Source organism: Molothrus ater, chromosome 15 (assembly GCF_012460135.2).
Source record: "Molothrus ater isolate BHLD 08-10-18 breed brown headed cowbird chromosome 15, BPBGC_Mater_1.1, whole genome shotgun sequence".
Classification (NCBI taxonomy): Eukaryota; Metazoa; Chordata; class Aves; order Passeriformes; family Icteridae; genus Molothrus; species Molothrus ater.
This window is the reverse complement of record NC_050492.2, coordinates 15,347,451-15,370,544: the sequence shown is the minus strand read 5'-3', so window position 1 is coordinate 15,370,544 and position 23,094 is coordinate 15,347,451. Positions and strand designations below refer to the sequence as shown.

General features: G+C 45.0%; 1 protein-coding gene across 2 annotated transcripts; it reads right to left on the bottom strand.

The window, feature by feature from the left end:
* Nucleotides 1-18,866: 18,866 nt before the first annotated feature.
* DRD1 (dopamine receptor D1) lies at nucleotides 18,867-22,917 on the bottom strand. Of its 2 annotated transcripts, none has more exons than XM_036391978.1 (2): nucleotides 22,793-22,917; nucleotides 18,867-22,116 (listed from the first exon to the last, which is right to left on the bottom strand). In XM_036391978.1, the coding sequence occupies exon 2, from the start codon at nucleotides 22,058-22,060 to the stop codon at nucleotides 20,699-20,701; it is 1,362 nt and encodes a 453-aa protein (XP_036247871.1). In that variant the 5' UTR covers nucleotides 22,061-22,116; nucleotides 22,793-22,917; the 3' UTR covers nucleotides 18,867-20,698. The 2 variants fall into 2 exon arrangements, with proteins under 2 accessions (XP_036247871.1, XP_036247870.1); XM_036391977.1 differs by having other exon boundaries at nucleotides 18,867-22,068.
* Nucleotides 22,918-23,094: the final 177 nt, after the last annotated feature.

Here is a 23,094-nt window from a genome sequence, read left to right as displayed (position 1 = left end):
CCAAATGAAAACAATGAAAATTGTTTGCAATTTCAGCAATGAAAATCTCATGGCTCAGTCCCAGGGTGCTGCTGGGGAATGCCCCCAGACTCTCCCCATGAACTGCTCACAGGATGGGTGACTCCTCTCCTACAGAACTGTCATTTACTGCCAACCACCCCTCCCAGCAAGTCTGTTGACATATTGAATTCAGGCTTCATTTGTGTGCTGACCTGCTCAGGAGAACTCTCTGAGAAATTACATCCTCCAAAACTTCCTGGGGAGCGCTGGGGAACTGCAGGCAGCTGAGTGCATGTCATTTATTTAATGGAAAAAATAAAATATGCATCAAAGCATCTTCATGGAAGTTGTTAGGATGCAGCTTGGCTCCAATTTGTAAGATGGTGGCATTTCTACACTGTCACTTCAGTACCATCACTGCCATCACTGGCATCACTCATTATTGGCAGCTCTGAATATTTGATTACAACGTCACAACAGGCTCTGATTCCTTTGAATCCCTCAGCTCCAGCAGGACCCTGCTGGATCTGTCACAGATCCCAGACCTCTGAAGAAAACTCCTGGAGCTGCAGTTTAGGGAGGGCAAACTCTGTGCTGTTGCTCACTGCTTAAATTAGTGACAGTCACGTACTTATCTTAGTGGCAGGCAGTGTTAGGCTGCTTTATGGGAGCAAAACAGAGAAGCAAAGATCTGGCTCTCATTGCTGAGCAAAAATCCAGCAATTAAATTCAGGAAAATAAAAAAGATCCAACAATTGCTACGAAAAATTTCTCCCATTCTGTTGAATATTTGCATGAGCAATTAACTGCCTTCTGCCCAAAGTTCCCCTTCAAAGGTAATGGATACAGCATATTTCCTCCCTTCTTGCCCCAAGCTGGTTTGCAGTGAATGATGCACACTGTAAAAAGACTGTTATTTCAGGCCAGGAGGGGCTGCAGGGAGCTGGTAGGTAAAAGGATGATTTTTTAGACAGTTTCTTAGAAAACTGCACTGAAAAGTACAATAAAAAAGTATATTGCAATGCAATTTGTCCTCAAGATGTTCTGAGATAAAAAAAAGCATATTGTGATACTGGTTGTTCAGTTAAAGAGGACAAAATTGCACTCAATATATTCAGGAAGCACTGGGTTTTTTAGAAATAAATCAACCCTGACAGGGCTGTTCCTTGTCGAGATTTTAATGACCTGGGTCACTAAAAGCCATGTTCTCTGTCTGAGCTGAGTCCTCCTCAACAAATACTTCAGTCAGCCTTGGAAAATAACCCGAGGAGGGATGGGGCTGTGGTTGGATGTACTGAGCAGAGCAGTCAGAGGCAGCTCCCCGGGTTTATTAACACAATTCCAGCAAATCCTGGGCATGAATTTAATGGGAGAAGCAGAGGTCAGGGGTGCAGGGCTGCCACAGAGCTCCTGCAGCCCTGGAGAGGGGATGATTCCCTGCGATGCCTCCATCTGACAAGGGGAATTTCCAGGGAAAATGTCCTGCCAAAGTGGCCCTGTTAGCAGGCTGAGCACAGCAGGAGAGCTCCCTCGTGGAAAAGGGAAATACAGATGGTTTAAATCTGCTGGGAAGGGAAGGGAAGGGAAGGGAAGGGAAGGGAAGGGAAGGGAAGGGAAGGGAAGGGAAGGGAAGGGAAGGGAAGGGAAGGGAAGGGAAGGGAAGGGAAGGGAAGGGAAGGGAAGGGAAGGGAAGGGAAGGGAAGGGAAGGGAAGGGAAGGGAAGGGAAGGGAAGGGAAGGGAAGGGAAGGGAAGGGAAGGGAAGGGAAGGGAAGGGAAGGGAAGGGAAGAGAGAGAAGGGAAGGGAAGGGGGGAGCTGTGTGTGCACAGCAGAGCTCTGGGCTGGCAAAGCAAAGGTCTGGCTGATGAAGCTTAATAGATGTGGGCAACATAAGCAGAGGAGCTGGGCTGAGGAGATGCTGTTGTTCAGAAAGGGAGTGAAAAAAGCTGTCATTAACAAGCCTTCAGGATGCCTCTAAAATAGCCCACTTTTTATATTTGATGTATGAATAACCTAGGTGTTATCCAATGTGATAAAACCTACCTTAATCTTATGCTACCCTGAAACTGCAAGATTTTGCTACTTTCACTGTTCAGTTTTGGCTCTTTTCCTTTTATTTTTAAATGCATATTCAACTTCTGGAGGTTTTACTTTTGCTTGATATAGCTTTGGATCTGTGCTCTGGGCAAAAAGCCACTTTGACACACAAACAGGTTAAAAAATGCCCTGTGAAAGCATTACTTGGAAAATATCACCTTCCAACTGAAAATCTCACCAAACCAGCCCTGCTTTCTATTTTCAGGACATTCAAAAAGGCTCGTGTTTCAGGTATTTTACATTTTCCTGTATGCATTCCACATGCTTTCCATGACATACTTTAAAAAATAAAGCAATCCCAAGCCTTTCTTCTTTTGAGAAAAGACTTTCATTTTGTAAGACAAAAGGTTTTGTAATTCTCTCTTCTATTTCAGGAGAATATTCACACTAAATAAGAATTCGTGCTTCTATAATCAAATCATTTATCTTTAAATTTTCTGTGGGAGGAGATCCTCATCCAGACTCAGAGCCTGGAATCTCATAAGAAATTCCAAAGAGGTAAGGGTAGCTTACATAGGAAATGATGTTTTTTAATGGTTGTTTTGCTTGTGTAAGAGGAAAACCAGGGATTGCTGAGACCACCCTGAGCCCATCCAGCTGTGATGGATGTGTCCTTATCAAAGGGGAGGAAGGAGCAGATGTGGAATGAGCAGAAAATGCCTCAGCTCCTGCAGAGCCAGGGGGCTCAGGCTCAGAGCCCAAAAGGGAGCATCTCCTGCTGCTGCCAGCCTGGGGTGGGACATCAACCTCCCAGCCCTGGCATCACCTAATTCAGAACCTAATTATCTGTCCAGTCCCAACTCACCAGCATCACTTTGCCTGGTGGCTTTTAATATTTGGAAAAAAAAACCAGCAGGAGTTATGCAATGTAGCAGATTTGAGGCACTTAAAAAGAGATAAAAGGGAGGAGGGAAAGAAGGAAAAGGAAAGAAAAGCTTTACTTTAAAAGGAACCTTAAACCTTTATTTTACTTTGACATGAGGGAAAATTCTGCAAGTGGTTTGGGTTGGAGGATTTGCTGCAAGTGTTAATGAGGCATCTCAGGGGTCACACAGCTCTGGTTCTGCTTGGACCTAATTCCTCTGGAGAAGGGCAAGGGCAGAGGTGCTGCCTTCAGAGGTGAGGCTGGACCTCCCCATGCTGTGACCAGCAAGCACAGAGCCCTGGGACCAAATATGGGCTGAGACAGAGGTTTTTGTTTCCTTTAAAACCTTTGCAGAACTCTCCCTACCCAGCCTCACAGCCTGGGGGCCTGGCAGTGCCAGGGACAGGGGCACGGTCCCTGAGCACCCGATGGCTGTGACCTGGTCCCCTTCCAAACCTCCGTGGGGAGCCACACCTGCCTGCTTTAGCCTGGAGCTCTCCTTTTCTCCCCATCCCAGAGAGGTGTGGCTGAATCAGGGTTAACATTTTTGTCATTGTTGTTAGCTGACCTCATTTTTTCAGCCAGCTAATTCTTTATCATCAGCTGTGTCATCTACCTCAGCACGTACTTCCCGGATAAACCACTCCTGTTTGATGCAAGGCACGCATCTCATCACTTCAGTAGCTAGAATTATTGCAAATTCATTATTTTGCTGGCAAATAGGATTTGTGTGGGTGTGCCCAGGTCTGTACCTGTGGTTTGTATTCATCTCCTGTGAGCCATTCCCTTTGGTTTTGGTTATTCATGCTCCTGGAATCCTCAGGGTTGGAAAAGATCAAGTCCAACCCTCAACCCAATTCCACCATGGACATTAAACCATATCCCAAAGAGCCACATTTTCACCCTTTTTGAACATTTTCAGGGACACAGGGAGCAGAGGGCAGCGAGAGCTCACCACAAACCTTTATTTTCCCAAAGCAGCCTCCTCCATTCCAGCCTTTCCTGAAGGATGGGCTCAACAGCTCCTGCACACCAATCCACCCCCAGGCTCCCTGTGCAGGTGCAGGTGCAGGGTTGGAGCAGCAGCACCTGCCCATTGCTGAGGTGCTGCCCCAGGTGCATCTCCAGAGGCAGCTGCCCCCACTGAGCATCCCTGCCACAGACATCTTTTATAATATATCCTTTCCTTAGGATTTCTTCTCCTGAGAAGCTGAGAGGCCTCAGGAACAAAATGTGAACAGTAATTATCTGCTGCTGTGGATTGCAACAGGTGAATCTGTGATTGGTCTCATGTGGTTGTTTCTAATTAATGGCCAATCACAGTCCAGCTGGCTCGGACTGAGAGTCAGGAGCTTTTGTTTTCATTCCATTTTTTCTTTTCCTTGCAAGCCTTCTGATGAAATCCTTTCTTCTATTCTTTTAGTATAGTTTTAATATAATATATATCATAAAATAATAAATCAGCCTTCTGAAACATGGAGTCAGATCCTCATCTCTTCTCTCGTCCTGGGACCCCTGTGAACACCACCACACAGCCCCAGAGGCAAATCTGGGAGAGCCACGAAGTAAATCAGCTCCAAACCAACTCCAAAAGATCCAGAGCGCAGCATGGACCAAGTAATAGCACACAAGAATGCTTTTTTATTTACACAATACACAATTATTGCTATAGGGCCAGAGCCACACAAGTTACTTCTGGATGAGGATTTTATCCCAGCCCTCCTAACGAGAGCCTGGCAGAGGCTGGAAAAGCCAGAGCTGTGCCCTCAGCCCTCTGTCTGCAGCTCCCCTTGGGGGGCAGCCCCAGGCTGAGCTCCCCCCATGCCCTGCACAGCTCACAGGCTGCTGCTCTTCTCCCTGCTGCAAATTTCCCAACTCCTCTCTGGAATGAGCATCCTCAAATGTCTCCTTGCCTGACTCATTCCTGCCTGGAGAGTTTGGCTGAAGCTCTGAGCTCCCTTTCTACCTCTGGGGCTGTGGCTGAGCCTGTGACTCACTTATCCCCCCCTTAGACTTCTTTGGGTTCAGGCCATTTTCTAATTTCTCTCAAGATTCACTGCCCATGCCCCTTTCTGGAAAATGTAGTAACTTCTTTTGCCTTGATCCACTTCTCTCTTCCTGCTGAATTCCTTCACTGCATGTTGCTATTTCCTGCATTTTCAGCTGTCTGAGCCCTTTGTAAACACATCCTTTTGTCTACACACACAAAACTAAACCTCTCCTCTGTTATTAGAATCACACAATGGCTTGGGTTGTTAAGGACCTTAAAACTCATCTCGTTCCACCCCTGCCATGGGCAGGGACACCTTCCACTATCCCAGGTGGCTCCAAGCCCTGTCCAACCTGGTCTTGGACACTTCCAAGGATGGGGCAGCCCCAGCTGCTCTGGGCACCCTGTGCCAGGGCATCACCACCCTCATCACAGGACAATTTTTTTTTTTTTAATATCCAAGGGGAAAATTTCCCCTTTTTCAGCCTGAACCCATCACTACTGGTGTTATCACTACAGCTCCTAATAATGAGTCCCTCTCCAGCTTCCTTTCCTGTCTTTTACTCTGATTTCCAGGACAAAGTGGACTTCACTGCAAACACCAAATTGTTCCAGAGGCAAATTACTGGGTTTTGTTGAGTGTTCTTTCCAGACATCCTAGTTACCTTTTCAAGCTCTTGGTCCTGTCTGAAGACAGCCATCCATCAGGTGTGCACACGCTGAAGAAAAGGCTTCCAACAAGTATTTTGTAGACAAATGAAGCTTGTGGCCCGATCTGAGCTCCTTAAATCCATGTCAGAACAGAGATCCTGGACTGTCCTGTGGTGAAATTCTCCCTTCTGTGGTTATTTGAGTTCTCAGCCAGTGCACTCAGCCCCCAGGACAGATCACAGCACGAGTGAAAGGCAGAAGCACATTACAGAAAATAGGATGCTAAATTTGAAATTTGTTTTATTGCTTGTGCCCAGCCACAAGCTGCTCTCATTTTTCTTTAGATGTTTCCCTTAGTCTACGTATGTTAAGATTTATATTTCAAATCTGAAAATAGCCATTTCTTGGAGATAAACAGACAACAAGCAATTGATTCCAATCAGAGAATTTATTTTCCTTCATTTGCCTTAAAGCCCCTGAAGAATTATCTATTTCTATCTGAATAATGGATAGAATAGAGTAAGGTGAAAGTTCGAGCTAAATTCAGAGGTGCAGACACATCTTGTTAGGCAACTTCAGGGTGCAAGGGCACACAAAATTGGAAGAAAAAAAGTAAAAATACAGGTTGAAATTCTGGATACAGCACCACCCATGCAGCCTTTTTGCATTAACTGAGAGCAACCCTTCCTGAGCTTTCCCTGGGCCAGGGCAGGAGCAGGAGAGGAGCAGAAGAGAAAAGGAACCACAGCAGCTGCAGAGCAGGAGCAAAGCCAATGTCTAAGCTGGGACCTTCTCCTCATCCCCACCCACAAGCTGTAGCAATGCTGTTAAAACAGCAAATTAATTTAAAAACACACTATGGAAAGGAAGGCAAAGCTGTCTGCAGGGGCAGCTGGGCAATGGAGCAAACTCTCAGCAGAGCTTCCCTTTGTCAGGAAAAGGTGAAGAGTGACAGGAGATGTGGCAGCAAGCTCAAGAGCCTCAGCAAAAAGGTTCTCTTCTGCAATTTCTTGATATTCACAGCCAGATTTAAATATCACTCATTCCACAGCATTTCAACACAAGGTGCCAGCTTGAAGTGCAGTGCTGTTAAGTGACAATTTAAATCTAACTCACCCTGATGGTACAAAACACTGGTGAAAAACAGGCAGGCACTGTGCAGTTATAAATTCTGATTTTGGAGCTATTCTTTCAAGGGGCTATTTGCTTTTCATGTTCATTTCTTCCTTCACTGGAGCCTGACATTCAGCTGAAGTTATCTGCTCTCATTTAGGGAGCAATGTATCAGAGCACAGTAAAACTCACAACAGCTTTATTATTACCTAGCAGAGAAAACAGTGGTTAACTGACAGCAGAATGAAGAGGAATAAAACAATTACAATATTAGTGTCTGCCTCCCAGATGGGGGAGGTACTAAATAACCACGAGTCCATTACAGGGGATTTCTCAGATGCTAAGAAGGTTAAATGGTTGAATGACTTATCCAAAAGTGATTGCTTTTCTGATCCCAGGTCCCTGCTGCTATGGCAGCATTACCTTATTGCTTCCCAAATCACTCATGTGGCTTTTTTAAATTATGATTTGACTCTTCTGGAAGGTACCATCCCAACCATCTGGAGCCTGTCAGCCCTGCCCATGGCATTTAAAGCTCCCAGCACAGGCAGGACAGCAAGGCACAAACAACCCCAGGGCTGTGCCTGCTGCTGCAGGGACCAGGGAGGGGGCCAAGGTTTTGTGCCTCACCCAAATCACCCAAAAAGGGGCATTCCACAGCTGCCACAGCCTTGCCACAGCACGGGGTGGGACTCAGAAACTCACCCAGCTGGTGGGAAATGCTCCCACAGAGCCCTCTCACTCCTCTCCCCTTGAGCTGCAGCTTTTCCATCAGCCTGGATGGGTTTTTTCCCTCCCTTCCCAAGCTTCCCCTGCGCTTTAGGGTGAAATAAGCAAGGCAGCATTAGCCTAGAGAAGAAAATCATGTCTGAGTTGATTCAACTGTTGCGTGAGGTCACTCTGCACGTGTGGCAGTGGAGCAGATCTTCCAGAGTTTCTTCTCTGTAGAAATCTTCAAACACTGGGGAAATTGGTCAGGAAGAAAGTAAAATACATCAGTAAAACAGAAGAAATCTTTTCAGAATCTAGAGACAAAAGAACTCAGTGTTCTCAGGCACATGGTAGAATTTATTGGGTCGTCCTGTGCAGGGCTAAGATTTGGGCTCAATCCTTGTGGGTCCCTTCCAACTCAGCTTATTCTGTGATTTGTGATTCTGTGCACTGAGATGCCTGCTCTTCCTGAGATTCTCCAGGAAATGAAAATTAATCCATTTTTAGACTCTTTCAGACAAGCTCAGATCCTCAATCTGAGCACGTCCTGTCTTTCTCCCTTCCATCAGCTCCATCAAAAGCCCTGGATACTTGAAATGGAAATGAATCCTGTAAAGGAGCTCTGGATTTGTCATTCAGTTTTGGAAATAAAAATCTTTCTCTGATCCTGCAAGATGTCATGCTTGCTGCTTGAGCATGTCAGCAACACCAAATTATGGAGCTGCTGTGTTTTTTGCTGCCTCTCAATTCCTGTGGCACAGGAATTGTAAGGGATTCTGGTTTTTTAAGCTCAGATAAATATCAGCAATTTAATTGCTTTCTTCAAGCTTGGGTTTGGAAAGTTGATGGGACCATTAGGAAAACATGTAAGTGGATTTTTCAGTCAGTTAAGGGGGGGAAAAAAGTAACTATGATGTCTACAGGCATAAAAATAACTTAAACAGTTCTTTACCCTCTCCACACTCACTTTAGTACCTCAAAAAGGCCACATCTAATTGGAGCACAGAGCCAGAATGCAGCTTGCTTCTATTTCAGAACACTTTGTACAGTGCTCATCATCAGAGCTCCTGTTCAGGGACACTCATAACACTCAGGGCAGATTTTGAGTCTTAATATCACAGATTATTTTAAATACACAACATTCTGCACGACCATGCAATCCTGCAAAGCTGCTGCCAGCAATTCCTGCTTCAAATTCCTGCTTCAGTTCCTGCCTGTGTGAGGCCTAAAGCCAGAGAGCAGAAACTCTGATGGTGAACACGAGCTGGGTTTGTTCTTGGTGAGGCAGAACTGGTGGGAATTCCAGCAGTGCAGGCTGACAGCCCTCTGGGGATTGGTTTCCCCCGTGATTCTGCCCAAGGAAACCTTCAGGAGTCAGGTCTGGGCATCACAAGTGGGAGCAGCAGCTCCCCAGCATCAGCCTGTGCTGTCAGCAGCACGCTGTGAGTAGGACACGACTCCTTTCTTTTTGCAAATTATTCACCAAATCTCTCGTGTCTCTTCCCCATCTTTTTGCCTCAATGTGAGTTGAACCTCCAGCTGCTCATTTTCCTTTTTATTTCTGTTGTTTATGTCCTCTCAAGCTGTGCCAGCTTTAACAAGAAAGATTCTGCTGATGATCTTTCCAGGATGGCATAGCTGGAATCACCTTGGGCACACAAATGTTCATTAAACACACACATGGAAGCAAGTGATCAGCAATGTCTTCCCTTTCTCCCATTCTGCTGTGTCCTTTTATTAAGGATCTAAAAAGCACAAATGAAACCTCTCCCTTTTTGTTTTTGTTTAATAATAAAGCCTTAAAATTGGAGACCTTGTCTTAGGTGAAGCTCAAAACTTCAGTGGAGCAAGCCTGGGTCCAGGTGGGAGGAGAAGGAGAACATTTGGTGGAGTGGTGAGGATTTTGTGAGGTGCCCACACAGTCCCAAGCACACAGGAGGTGAGGTAATTTCAGGGACACCTAAATTCCTGAAGTTCAAGTGCATTTTTCCCTTATGGAACAGCAAAATCCAACAGAAGGCACCTCTAGACCCAACCTGCAGAACTGTCTGTCCTCGCTCCAAAACCCAGCAACCCTCGAGCTTCCCCTCTCAACAGCCCCAAATTTTGTTTCATGTGGGAAACACAACTTTGCTTTTCTCCTGTTCTCTTATGCTGCACTGATTTCACTGCTGTGACTGACACTTTAAAAGTTTGTAGGTCTGCCTGAGGCACAGATCCAGCACAGAAAAATCTCTCTGCAAAGGATGAGGCTCAGCAAAAGAGAGAAATGACTGAAAAAAGGATCTTCTGAAAAAAGGGAGAGATCAGGCAGTCTTAAGGTGGTCTGGGTCTCACCCCAAGCACATTGTGCTAATCAGCAGGGGGATTCTGTGATCTCCTCTGTGCCAGCATAAATCTAATGCAAATCCCAGGGAGTAAATTATATTACTGTGGGTTTACTCAGCAGAAATAGATCAACATTTGTCCCTGAGTGACTCCAGCATTTCTTCCCTGTGTGTGCAGTCCCCTCCCTGCTAATGCATCCCCACAGGAGGGAATGTTTCTTCTCCTAAGCAGGAAACAGGGGAAGAAGCCAATTGCATTTTGCTTGATGGGAGACTTTCAAATGTACAATTTCCCTAAGACAGAGACTCCTGTCTCAAACACAGATATGTAACCATGCCCTCACATGGAAAATACAAAAAACTCAGACTGTGAAAATGTGAGATTCCTCAGAGCTCAAGAGGCTTCATTCCTCTGCATTTCTCTCCTGAAACATCTTTTGGATTAATCCAGAGGGAGATCAGTTGTCCAGACCCTCATAACCATGCACCCAGCCTCCTGCATGCCCTGGGGTGCGCCAGGAATTAAGGAGCTGTTCATCTGGCACCTGTCTCTTTCCCCAAATTTAGGGATTAGAAAGTGCTCTGGGCAGAGCAGGGATTGCCTGAGCTGGTTTCTAATGCAGCTCCAGATGACACAGTCAGGTTAACCAGATGCTCCCCACGCCCATCCCACAGGGCAGAGCTGCTCCCAGCCCTCAGCACGGACAGGAGTTTGGAATTGGCCATTGGAATGTCACTGTGCTGTGTCATGGCAGTGGCACAGCTCCCTCCTCCTGCTCCTGGCTGAGGAGAGCAAAAAGCACAATGAAGTGAATGCTTTTGCTGCTTACATTTTGTTTATCTCCTTTGTTTATCTCCTTGCTGCCCAGCAAACATCCTCATTTGATGCGACTCTGATTCAGGTCACTCATTAATTCCTTGGCTCATGATTGACCTTTCTAGGTGTGAGCAGGAAATCAGAAAATCTCTCACCTTCATGGCTATTGCTGAAAGGAATCACAGATGTCCCAAATCAAATATATTTGTTTCCATCTCACAGCCAGTTCTGCACTCGTGGGGAGGAAGTTTGGGATTTTTTGGAGGGTGGTTTCCAGTATTGAAACTTCTCTGCCCGGTTCAGAATGAAGATTTCTGAAGCCTGCATATTTAATCACAAGTCTTTTCTCCAATTAAGGAGAAATTCTCAGCATGACCACAACGAAAGAAGATAAAATCATGTTTCTCAATATTAACTGAAAGGTTGGTGCCCATGTCTAGACACACAAATTTTCCTGCAGTGGTAAACATTGGTTTTGATTAGAAAATTGTTCTTACTCCAGTTTTAACCTCACAAGACAGAATTATCACTTGGCAGCTGAGATCTGAGAAAGCTCAGAAGCTGGCCAGTTAAAAGTAATATTTTTCACTTTTAATGAAAAAATATTATTCGCTGTATTTCTCTCCATCCTGCTTGGAAGAAAACGTTGTTTTACTGCAGGGCTCTGACTGCAGCTCTGCATCACATGGGAGTCCAGTGGCAGAGAACAGCACTTAGAGCATTAAAAATGCATTCTCCACGTATCAAACCAAAGAAGTGTGCCTCTTGGCAGCACTGCTGGCCCAATTTTGGCTGCAGAATGAATAAAATTCAGGCTTACACTGAAATCCCAGGCAGGGAGAGACCAGGGAAGGAGTTTGGGCAGTTTTTGGGACAGGGGCTGTGGGTGCCCTCTCCATCAGGGGTCTCTGCTGAGGGAGGCAGCACTTGCTGAGCATCCCAAGGGATGGGTGGGATTGGATCAGCAACATTTGTCTCCTGGAATCACCACACTCCTTTAAATATCTGTGCCCACCCGAGGGCAGCCTGGTTCATCCCTCAGCAGCTCCCAGCACTGGTTCCTTGCCAGGTGTGGGAGCTGCTCCTGGAGCTCCTGATGGGAGGGAGCACAGGGAGGTTGATGTGGCAGCAGCCACACTTCAGTCCTCACACAGCAGCTGGGTGGGTGGGGATGGCTCCATCCCCTCAAAAGGGAGCATTCAGGACTAGCTGACCCTGCCCCAAGAATCTGTCTGTTGATCTGTCTTTCTTTTCTTTTTTTTTTATGAGAGAGGCTTATTTCAGAGAGGAACAGAGGAGGCAGAAGGTGTTTGGGGTGCCAACATATCACAGACTGGCTTGGGTTTTAAGGGACCTCAAAGCTCATCTCATTCCACCCCCTGCCATGGCAGGGACACCTTCCACTATCCCAGTCTGCTCCAAGCCCTGTCCAACCTGGCTCTGGGCACTTCCAGGGATGGAGAATCCACAGCTGCTCTGGGCACCCTGTGCCAGGACCTCTCCATCCTCACAGGAAAGAATATTTTCCTAACATTTAATCTAAAACTCCTCTCCTTTAGTTTAAAACTATTCCCCCATCACTAAGAAGCAAGGGGCACAACATGACAGCTGTAATGAGGATAAACTGGGGAGTATTTCAATGATCCTCAGACCAAACTGAACTCCCAACCCGTCAAACCCAGCCCCTGTGTGACAACAGCAGCTCCTCCAACACTGACAAATGATAATGACTCTCTGAGAGCAACACTTTAACCTCCTCATGGATGTTCCTCCCATCTCAGCTTCCCACTGAGACAGATGTGGTAGATGGGAATGGGCTGGAATTAAAGGAATTAAAGCATGAGATGGCATCACCGCCGAGCCTGCAGGAGGTGCCACTCCTCCCTGGCAGCCCAGCTCCTCACAGGCTGGAATAACAACCACAGAAATCACAGCCCTGAAGCCTTGGCCCTGTGGATATCCCCTGACCTGGCTGTGGTGACCATGAGGCCCATTAATTTGTGGTTTTTCCTATATGGCTTTTCCATGGCCTGTCTACACCAGCAACACCCTGAGCTGTGCCCACACAGCAGTGAGGGCCTTGACCCACAAGTGCATGAGAGGGAAATAAAACCCTCAGAAACTACTCTGCAGCATTACATGCCATCCTTTGATTTTCCTGAAGGAACTAAAACGCAAGGAGCATTTTGATTAATTCAACTGTTGAAACAATTACAGTCAGTTTAGTGCCCTTGAGTTTGGGTACAACTAAACACGGACTCGCTGCTAAAAAAAGCAGCAGTGTTACAAGACAATGCAAATTGAATTAGTCCTTTGTAATAAAACAAGATATTCAGTCTAAGCAAGGGAAATCCTCACTTCAGAGGCCAGAAACCGCTCCTCAGAGAGGAAGGTCCTTCTTCCTAATACTACTTTTCTCTTCAGCTCAGTGACTGCAGGTTTCCCTGGGCAGTGTTTTTGGAGCATTGTTTTTGCTCACCCTAACAAGTGAGCTGGCCTTTATTATCTACAGGTATTTGTAGTTTAAAAATATTACATAAAGACACAGAGGAAATTAGCATTCAGGAATTTTTGTGTCAGTTGTGAGCAATGGAAAGCATTTTGATTTTTTGTCAGTCGTGAGCAATGGAAGGCAGTAAAATAAAATCACATTATAAAATGTAATAGAAAAAAAATTAAATAATAAACTAAATAGCAGTGAAGCTCTTTCATTTTAGGGAAAAGTGGATTTTCTCCTCAGACACCCCACACTTCCCTTCCAGCTGAACTGTAAACCCCAGAGGCTTTTACTGGTGACTCTTTTCTACATTTAACTTCGAGCAGAGGCAGCAAATGGACGTGGAGAGGAATCACCAGTCACTTTGAAAAGGGAAGTGAAGGAAATATTGAACATGCCATTGATTGCAGCCTGTGATGTTCAAAGTGTTTCCTTCATGGAGTGGGAATGGATGGGCAGTGCCAAGGGGGAGATCCTGCTGGGGCTCCTCACTCACACCCAGCAGTTTTGTGGAGTTTTCCTGCTTTACATCCCCTCAGTGGGGTGGGAATCCAGCCCTTTGCTGATGGGTTCCTTTCCTGAGTGTCAGGATTGATAACTTTATATTCTCTTTGCTTTTATCGTGCAGCTGGGTCGTTACTTCAGCCACACGCCAGAATTGAGGGTGTTTGCACAGCAGAGCTGGATAAATACTGCAAAACAAAAACAGTTTCTGCAAGTGGTTTTTGAGCTGGGAAGGGCAGGAAGCACTGGAGGGATGATCCCAGGGGTTAAGCTGACCAAGGGGTGTGAGCTCATCGACTTTTTGGCCTTTTTCTGAGAATGCCTCAGTGAATTCACTCAGGGGATTGTCCCTGTCCCAGCCCAGAACGGGCAGCATTCCCCTGGGGATGTGGGTGGGGGGATCCCAACAAGCAGGATCCTGGGATGCACAGGTCTGAGAGTATGGAGGGGCTCAACAGCTGGCCTGCAAGCAAAGCTGAGATAATAGAAAAAATAACAATTGATGATTTTCGAGTGTATCCATAGCAAGGAAGAAGACAAGGCTGTCAGCATGGAAACAGATTAGAAAAGATACATGAAAATTTTTATAAGCTAGACTACATGCATAAGTAAATGTGTATATTAAATGTGTATATGTGCCTTATTAAATTTCTGTAAAACTTTTGCCAATTATATTGAAGCTAATTGCTTTGCACCAGTGAATATAATAAGTTACTGTGATGTAGTTAATGACTTAAGATCACGCTTTGTTAGGAGTATATAAGCTGGAGAATAAATAATAAATGAATAAAAAACTTTTTTCTTCTTAGACCCTGCTCATGTGTGTATGTCACATCCAACCTAAGGGTGACAGTGTCCCACGAGTCAGAGCCCTGGCTGGGCTGCAAACACCTGCTAAAATCACCTTCAAATCACATTCCTACTCTTTACTTTATGCCAGTAAGTAAAGGATAAAGAGGCTGAAGGAGTGAACATGCATTAGAGACAGGGAAGGGACAAGAAGGAATTTGTTCCTGCTGAAAAGCAGCAAGACAGTCCCAAAGGGCAGGAATTCCTGCGCTGTAGCCTGGGTACAAAAATGCCACTTACAGAGGTACAAGTCCACAGAGAATGCCAGCAAAAGGCCAATTAATCACACTTATAATAATGAAAGCTACCTTCACATACTCATTTAATCAATTTTTTAAAATATAATCAATATTTTACAACGAGGGGGACTAAACAGCACAACTGAAATTACTAAATGTCTAAATGTAACTGCCTATACTCTTTGCTAGAAAGGCTTTTGCTCATGCCACACCTTATGCCAAAGCTCCCTATCACTGTATTTTATCCTCTCAAGCAAATAATAAATGTGACTGGAAGTTTCTGCATTAAACTGTTCTAATCAGAAGTTGTTCTTTTTTTAAGATTGTCCATACATGAATAAAATGCATTGAAAATGTTCTACTTTATAAGAATCATAATGGGGTTTTTTTCTGAAATTTTAACTATTATAATCTTTCTCACTTCAAAAATACTGCTGTTCTTTAAGCCATAATCTTGCTTTTGTGAAAATTAACTCAAACTGTTTGCAAACAAATTCAGAAAAGCAATAAAATGGATCAGGTTTTGGACTTACAAAAAAGATGCCAACAGAAAATGCCTTTTTTTTTCTCAAAAATAATTTCCCACTGTTCAAAACCAGCTGTTTTCAGGGGGTTCCTTTCGCTGTTCCCAACAGACTTGGTGGGATCCAGGGTTCCAGGAGGTGCCAGGAGACTGCAGGAGCTGCTGGAGCAGAGTTTTTTTCAGCTGAGAACACAAATCCACATCAAATTCTGACACCAGCACAGAAGAGCAAAGAGAAGGAAACTGGATGGTCCCACTTATAATTCTGAATTCATTACAGGAATTGCCACAAAAGCTTAGTAAACAAGAAAGTGAAAAAGTAAATAACAGCATTGTTAAATCTCTTTATTATTATTATTTAAAGCACTTTTAGGATGCAATTTCAAAGCGTGTTTTCACAATTTTTTAAAACATTTCATCTCTCTGGCACAAAGTGCTGGCATGGAAATCTGTCAGTCCTGACAGCTTTGTCCTTTTAATGCAGGTGATGCAGGCCTGGTTCATCTCCTGCTTCTGTAACAAAGAAATTTCATTTAACTTCGCCATTTGTCCCTTCCACGTGCTCCATGAATCCTTTAACTGAGGATGATGGATGATGGATGAACATGCCCATGACAATAGATTATTGGCACTGACACAGAGAGGCATCCAAATCATTAAGAACAGCAGCCAGCCCAGGGCTCAGCAGATCCCTCAGGAAAGGTTGGTGCCACAATGCAGCCCCAACCCTGAGATCTGGGGTGTGGCAGGAGCACCAGATCCTCTCTCTAAGATGGGATCATCACCTGAACCAAGACTGGAGCCCAACACTTGGTTCACAGACCAGTGCAAGAACACCTTGGATTTGTGTTTCCACCTTTTGAAAGCTATGAAAGAAACACCACAGTGTTCCCTGTCTAAGTCACATTCATTGTGTGGCCACATAGGCCACGTGCTCATCTCTAGGAACACACTCTGCTGTCATTACACTAGAAACCAAAACAATTAGCAGGTTTTTGAGATTTCAATCAGATGTGGTTGCTTCTGAAGGCTATTGATTTGAAAAAAATCCAGGATTTGCTCCCAATAACTGTGTCATGACACCTGTACCTCAGCAAAAGCATTTCCTCATTTATCCTCTGTCTTTTGCACGCTTTGTTAAGTTAGAAACTCAAATCAGCACAAAATTCTTGACGAGGGAAGGGGAGAAATATATTCAGATTTAATCTGGTGATTGCAGCTCATTTGTTGCCAACAGCTCCTTCATCAAGGCCACCAGGTGAATTATTAACCTCTTCCATCCACAAAGAGAAAAATACCTTCAGTCACGAGGAAGCAAAAACAGAAAAAAAGGTTCCTTGGTTTATCTGGGTAAATTTGCATTCATGTCCTGTCATGGGAAAGGGACACAGCAAGGGGCACTCTGAAGAGAAAATGCTGCTGGAGGGGAGAAAGGCTGGGAGAAAAATGTGAGCAGGGCAGGGAGAAAAGTGTGAGCATGGCAGGGAGAAAAGTGTGAGCAGGGCAGGGAGAAAAGTGTGAGCAAGGCAGGGAGAAAAGTGTGAGCAAGGCAGGGAGGAAAGCACAAACAGGGCAGGGAGAAAAGCATGAACAGGGCAGGGAGGAAAGCATGAACAGGGCAGGGAGAAAAGCATGAACAGGGCAGGGAGGAAAGCATGAACAGGGCAGGGAGGAAAGCATGAACAGGGCAGGGAGAAAAGCATGAACAGGGCAGGGAGGAAAGCATGAACAGGGCAGGGAGACGAGTGCCTGACTCCCCTGGAGCAGATGTGGGGGCCATCCTGGTGGCAGCAGTGACATCCCAGTGTCCTGGCACTTCACTGCTCCTCTGTGGCTCTGCCTCTGCCCAGCCACTCACTGCAGCACGTGGTGAGAAAAGACTTTCCTGGGGAGGGGTTCCACCAAAGCAGCCAAAGTTGTCTCAGGGGAGACACTCTCAGAAATGAGCTCCAGAGCAGCAGCTGCCTGCCAGGGTGGAACGGGCAGCAATCCTCACAGGCTGCTCCAGCCAAACCTCATCCATCAGCTCCCTGCTATCAGCTCCAGAGCCCAGCCAGGCACTCCTGGCACTCCTCCAGCCCCCGGGGTGCCCCCTGACATTGGTGTGACCAGTAGTTCCAGCAGACCACTGGTTTTGAGCAGCTGGGGAGCAGGCACAGAGCAGGTAATGAATGCAGCTTCTGGGCAATTAATTCAGCACATAAATAGAGAAGCAGTCAGCAGGTGCCTGCTGCTGTCCCTGCCAGCCACCCCTGACTCTGGTGTCCAGGCTCTGCAGCAGGTAAGGGAGGCATTTCTGGCAGCAGGGTGTGGGAAGGGGACTCTTGGCTGTGCTGGGGGGAAGGATTTTAATTTGGACTTTCTTCCAAGCAAAGGGTAATTGGGGCAAATAAAGCCAAAAAAGGCAACAGAAAGGCTCTGGTAGTAATGAGAGGAAAGGAAGAGAGGACAGGTAGAGAGGCACTCGCTGGCAAGGCTGGAAAACAGAGAGGAAATGGGGTGTGTTGGTAAATGAGGATCAAGGCCAATTCATGTTGTTTTAAAATGTATGGAAGGAAAAGGAGCCAGAAGCAAAAATTAGTTAAATAAAATGAGAGCTAAAACAATAAAATAAAGTCATCCAAGTGTCTCCCCAGTCTCTCACACCTAGGGGACACTCCCAGCAGCAGCACCACTTCACCAAACTTCACAAAGACCCCTGAAACTCAGATCCTTCTGCAAGCAGGGAGGTTCTGTGACAGCTCCTGATCAAGCAGAGCAAACTTTTATTACAGAATACAAATCATCCCCTGTGAACTCCTGCAAAAACAGCACCTTGCTTTACACGATCTCCCTAAACCATATTTTGTATTTTGCTTTTATATCAGACTGCTGGAAGTTTTGAGAGTAAGTAAGAAACCACAGACCTCCTCTTTGGCCTGTGTACTTTTTAAGAAATGAAGTAATTCCTCAAAGGTACCCCCCAAAAAAATCAGGCATTAGGAAATTTTCCCAAAGGAGCCCAGACAGGCTGGAGGCAGCCAGGATGCCCTGTTTGCCTCAGACCTGCTGCTTCACTGACCCCAGGAGCAGCCAGGGAGGGGGACCTGGGCATTCCCACAGCTCCTGCACCAGCTCCAGTCCCAGGGGCTGGGCTGGTCATGCTGGTGTTGCTCAAGGCAGAAGGGACCATGCAGATTTGTTTCTTCATTTCAAAATGAATCTGCTGACAGAGGCAAAAGCAAAGGGCTGCCAGGAGCAGAGGGATCCTCAGCTGCACCCATCATCACCTCCCTGCTGAAATGGCTCCTTTTGCTCCAAAAAACAGACAGCAGTGGGGCTGTAGCAGGCTTTGAGAAGTACTCCACAGCTTGGGAGGGAAAAAAAGAAAAAAGGAAGAACAATAAAGCATGTTATAAACCAAATTCACAATGCTGTTACACCAAGGCAAAGCTAATCTTTTAAATAAAAGCCACCAAGCTTTACACATTTAAAGCAGAGAGTGGCTGTTTCCAAATTGCTTTTACTGCTTTCAAATCCTAATTTGGAGCAAGGGCTCAGTGGTCTCTAGTAAGGAGGTTTTCCTCTGCTTTTAACAGAAATTCCCATCTGCCTCATGGGTGTGATCCCAAATAAGGGCAAATGTTAAAATAAAGGAACCATCCGTCCCTTTAACACAATCAATACAACTGCCAAAAATCAGCATGTATTTAATAAATGCAATGTAGATTGCTTTATTTGACCTTCTGTTCACAAAATAATTTTATTATATGTATGAAAGCAGCATACAGGCAATAAAATTATGAAAACATTCACAATACATAAATACACAGACCTGATGCAGGATGTATATAATTTGTTAGACTTTAAGGTTTTTTTTTTCCTCTCAGTTCTCTTTTCCTGACAACACATTTGTTTTGATATATGTTATGAAAAAGTTTCTCAAAGGGTATTTTCTCCCATTTAGAAAAGAAATGGATTCCTTTGAATGCTGCTGAATATTAACACCCAGTGTTCCTGTTGCTAATGCTCACTGATTGCTTTTGGCATTACAGAGGGAAAGCAGCAGGGAAGGACAGTGGCAAAGTAGCAGGATTTTTTAATTAAACACTGGCAACTTTTTTGGAGTTCACAGGAGGATTTCGAGATGGAGGCTGCAGTTCCAGCCGTATTTAGAAATGTTTTAATCCAAAATGGTATTGAGGCCACAATTCCTTTATTGACTGGAGTATTGACATGGCAATCACTAAACTGTGATGTCCTCCCAGCTCCCAGGGTAAAGCACCAGGGACCTCAGGTTTTAACTCTGACTGTGACAGAGGAGCAGACAGGCAGCAGGGTCCAGGTGGTCCTGCAGGATAACCAGATTTTGTCATCCTTCCTGCCATTATAACCCAGTGTGTTTGTTCAGAAAAGATATCCAAGACTTGAAATAAGAAAAGTCTGAGAAAGCTGTTTATCTTACATAAATACAAAACACTATATACTAAGAATTGTTATCTAAGAAGCTTTCCTTCCCAAATTGGATTCTTCTTAAGGTTGTAGTCATATTTAAGGTATTTACAGATCCACAAACTTGACATTCTAGCAAAGTCTCTGTAACATGAAACTTTTTAAAAATAAATAGCAGCAATTTCTTTTATTTCTATAAGGGAAGAAAATTCGCAACTCAGTCAACTCTGGTCCTATCTTTTGAAAGAAATCCACTTAAAAATAAAAAAGCCCACAAGCAAACCAACTCCACACAGCATCAGTTCTGTTGATTCCTTCATTTCTTGCTGAGCTCCTTAACTCTCCTCCATTCCCCTCACCAGCTCTCCAGACTATCAGAGCTTGTAATAAAGTGCTGACTGGTTGACTGGTCAAAATGCAGTTATGACACTTCAAAAATATCCCATTATTTAAACATCTTAAATAACATAAATAAAGCTAGATCTGTTATAACATATGAAAAATATCAATTTAAAACAATAAATAAATAAAACCAGTATCAACATATTACCTCCCAAAGCTTTAAAAATAACCATTCTCATTATAAGGCTCAATTATTTGTCAGAAATAATTTTAAGAAGGCATCTACCTACCTTTACAATCCCTCAGTCATTAATTAGGACCTGTTAACACCCACTATCACAAGACAAAGCAATCTTTTAACTTCTAGTAAACATTAATCTTTAAATACTCAACATTTATCTTTTGCCTCACTTTTACCTAGAAATTGGTTTCTCTGTACAGAGAAGAAGCAACATTTTCTTTGTAACTGCACTGTATCTAAATTTGTAGATTTTCCTCAGGGTGAACAGTACAGTTTAACATCCTTTTTTTTAACCAATTTCCAGTATCTTTTTCTGTTTATTGTTTGAAATGTTAAATCTGCTCTGAATGCCAGGAAAATTGATTCTGGGCTTGGTGTAAATGTGCATTTTTCCCCCTTAGAGCTTAGGTTCTTACCAAAAGAATCTCGTATATCTTTTTTTTTCCCCAAAAAAGATTATTACAATATACACCATTAGGTCTTGCTGAGTAAACCTTACTGTTCAGGTTTTATGCTGCCCATTCTGTGTAATGGGATTGATCTTTTCCAAAGAAACATCAGCTTCATAATCCAAGATACCCGACAGTGCTGGAGACATTTTCTCCAAGGTCTTTGACAGTTCACCCTCCTCATCTTCCTTTTTAAGAGGTTCTTCTTCCGGGCAGATAATGGAGTGTGGAATCAGATAAACCAGGTTAGACTCTTTGGGGCTGGACCCTTTGGGCTCGTGTTGGCTGGAAAAAACCACGGCCCCGTTGTTGTTAATGCTGACAGTCTCGATGGCATTGCCAGCCAGGGGGCAGAGCCTGTAGCAGCCCAGCAAGGTGGAGAATGCCTTGCGGAAATCAGCATTGAAGGCATAAATGATGGGGTTGAGGGAAGAATTGGCCCATCCAAACCATATAAAAACATCAAAGGTGGTGGAATTAATGCAGAAAGCCTCTGCTCCCTTGGAGGGCTGGGTGGGCTCGCAGAAGGGAATCATGCAGTTCAACACAAAAAATGGCAACCAGCAGCACACAAACACCCCCATGATCACAGAGAGGGTCTTTAACACCTTTGTTTCCCTCTTGAAGGACATTTTGAAGTTGCTCTCTGGCTGCTGGCAGTCCATGCTGCTCCTGTTGCCACCTGGGTTCTGGCAGTTCTTGGCATGCACTGCTGCTCTCTCCAGAGCCGAGATGCGCCGGATTTGCTTCTGAGCAATCCGGTATATCCTGGTATAGGTGACTATCATGATGGCCACGGGGATGTAGAAGCTAATTAGAGAAGAGGAGATGGCATACATCCTGTTTAGGCTAGAATCACAGTTGTCCGTGCTTACGCCTTCTAAGCTGGCATTGAAGTCCAAAAAGCTCGTGGTTGTAGCCTTGTGCCAGTTCAGTTGCACTGGGATGAAGGAGATCAGCACGGACAAAGTCCACGCCACGCTGATCATGATGAAGGCTGCCTTGGGGGTCATCTTCCTCTCGTACCTAAACGGGCTGGAGATGGCCCAGTATCTGTCCACACTAATGACACAGAGGTTTAAGATGGAGGCTGTTGAGCACATAATATCAAAGGCCACCCAGATGTTGCAAAATGAACCAAAAGGCCAGAAACCGGCGATCTCAGCCACAGCTTTCCAAGGCATGACCAAAACTGCCACTAAGAGATCTGACACGGCCAAGGAGATGACAAAGAAGTTGGTGACCTTGGACCTGAGGTGGCGAAAGCGAATGACAGCTGCGCAGACCAGCGTGTTCCCCAGCAGCGTGGAGAGGATCAGGAGCGAGAGGAAGCAGCCCGTGAGGATCCGAAAGGAAGAGGAGTCCCTTTCCACCAGCAACCCTTCCCCGTCCATAGTGGTGTCGTTCCAAGTCATAGCTTCTCCTGAGGGAAAATCATAGCATGATTTTCATGACGACATCAACTCCTCTCCTTGCAGAGATCACAGAGATCAGACGGCCATTAATTACTCATCACCAAACAGAGCAAAGGTCTTTTCCTACAGTCCCTTTGCCCCCAGACAGACCTAACCCTCTTTGAATCATCCTGAACAACATCCTGAAAGCTCTGTGGGCAGGAACTGAAAATGCACAAACACAGTCCACCCTACAAACAGAGGGTTTTCAGCAATCCCTTCAGAAACACACTGCACCACCCCTGCATGGAGTAGCCTAACTCAGACAGCTCACCTGTAAATGTTCTGCTGCCGTCCTCTGCAAACACACCCCACACACGGCAAAGCAATCACTTTTCCATGCTTGCATCTATTCCCACTTAAATAGACTATTGATCGAGTGTTTCCAGTGCCCACTGCACCAGCCCTTCATATTTACTGAGGCGTATCAGACAAGATGCCTTTTCTCTAGTTCCCTAAATGTCTCACTGATGAAACACTCCATCCTTCCTCCTCACTACATTCCTGTTACAAAATGCACCAGTTCTCACTGATTCTTGGCAGTATCAGAAAGCAAATCTTCACTTTGTTTCAAACTGTTTTACATTTCCAAGACAAAATAAATAAACATACAGTAGGTGTGTTTTAAAGGTTTTCAGCAAGAAGTAGCTCAGATTATTTAGTTTGACTTAAACAAGAAATGCTGGCTCCTACCTTTCACCTCTGATTCCCTGTTTGCTCTGGGACGCAGGGCCGTCTCTCCTCCTCTTTTAGTTTTGGAATTGCATAGCAAATCTTATATACAAAACCAACACAGGAACACTGCATTGCATCGTGTATGTGGGTTGTTTTTTTTTTCCCTGAAAGTGCAAATTGGCAGGGGAGAAGTAAGAGTTGGACCACCAGGAGTTAGTTTTCAGGGGAGCAGCAGGTCTGTGCCGTCGGACCGTGCGTGACGGACCCTGCTGGTGTGTGCCCAGCTCCCTCCATCCCACGGCCCCTGCTGATCACTCTGC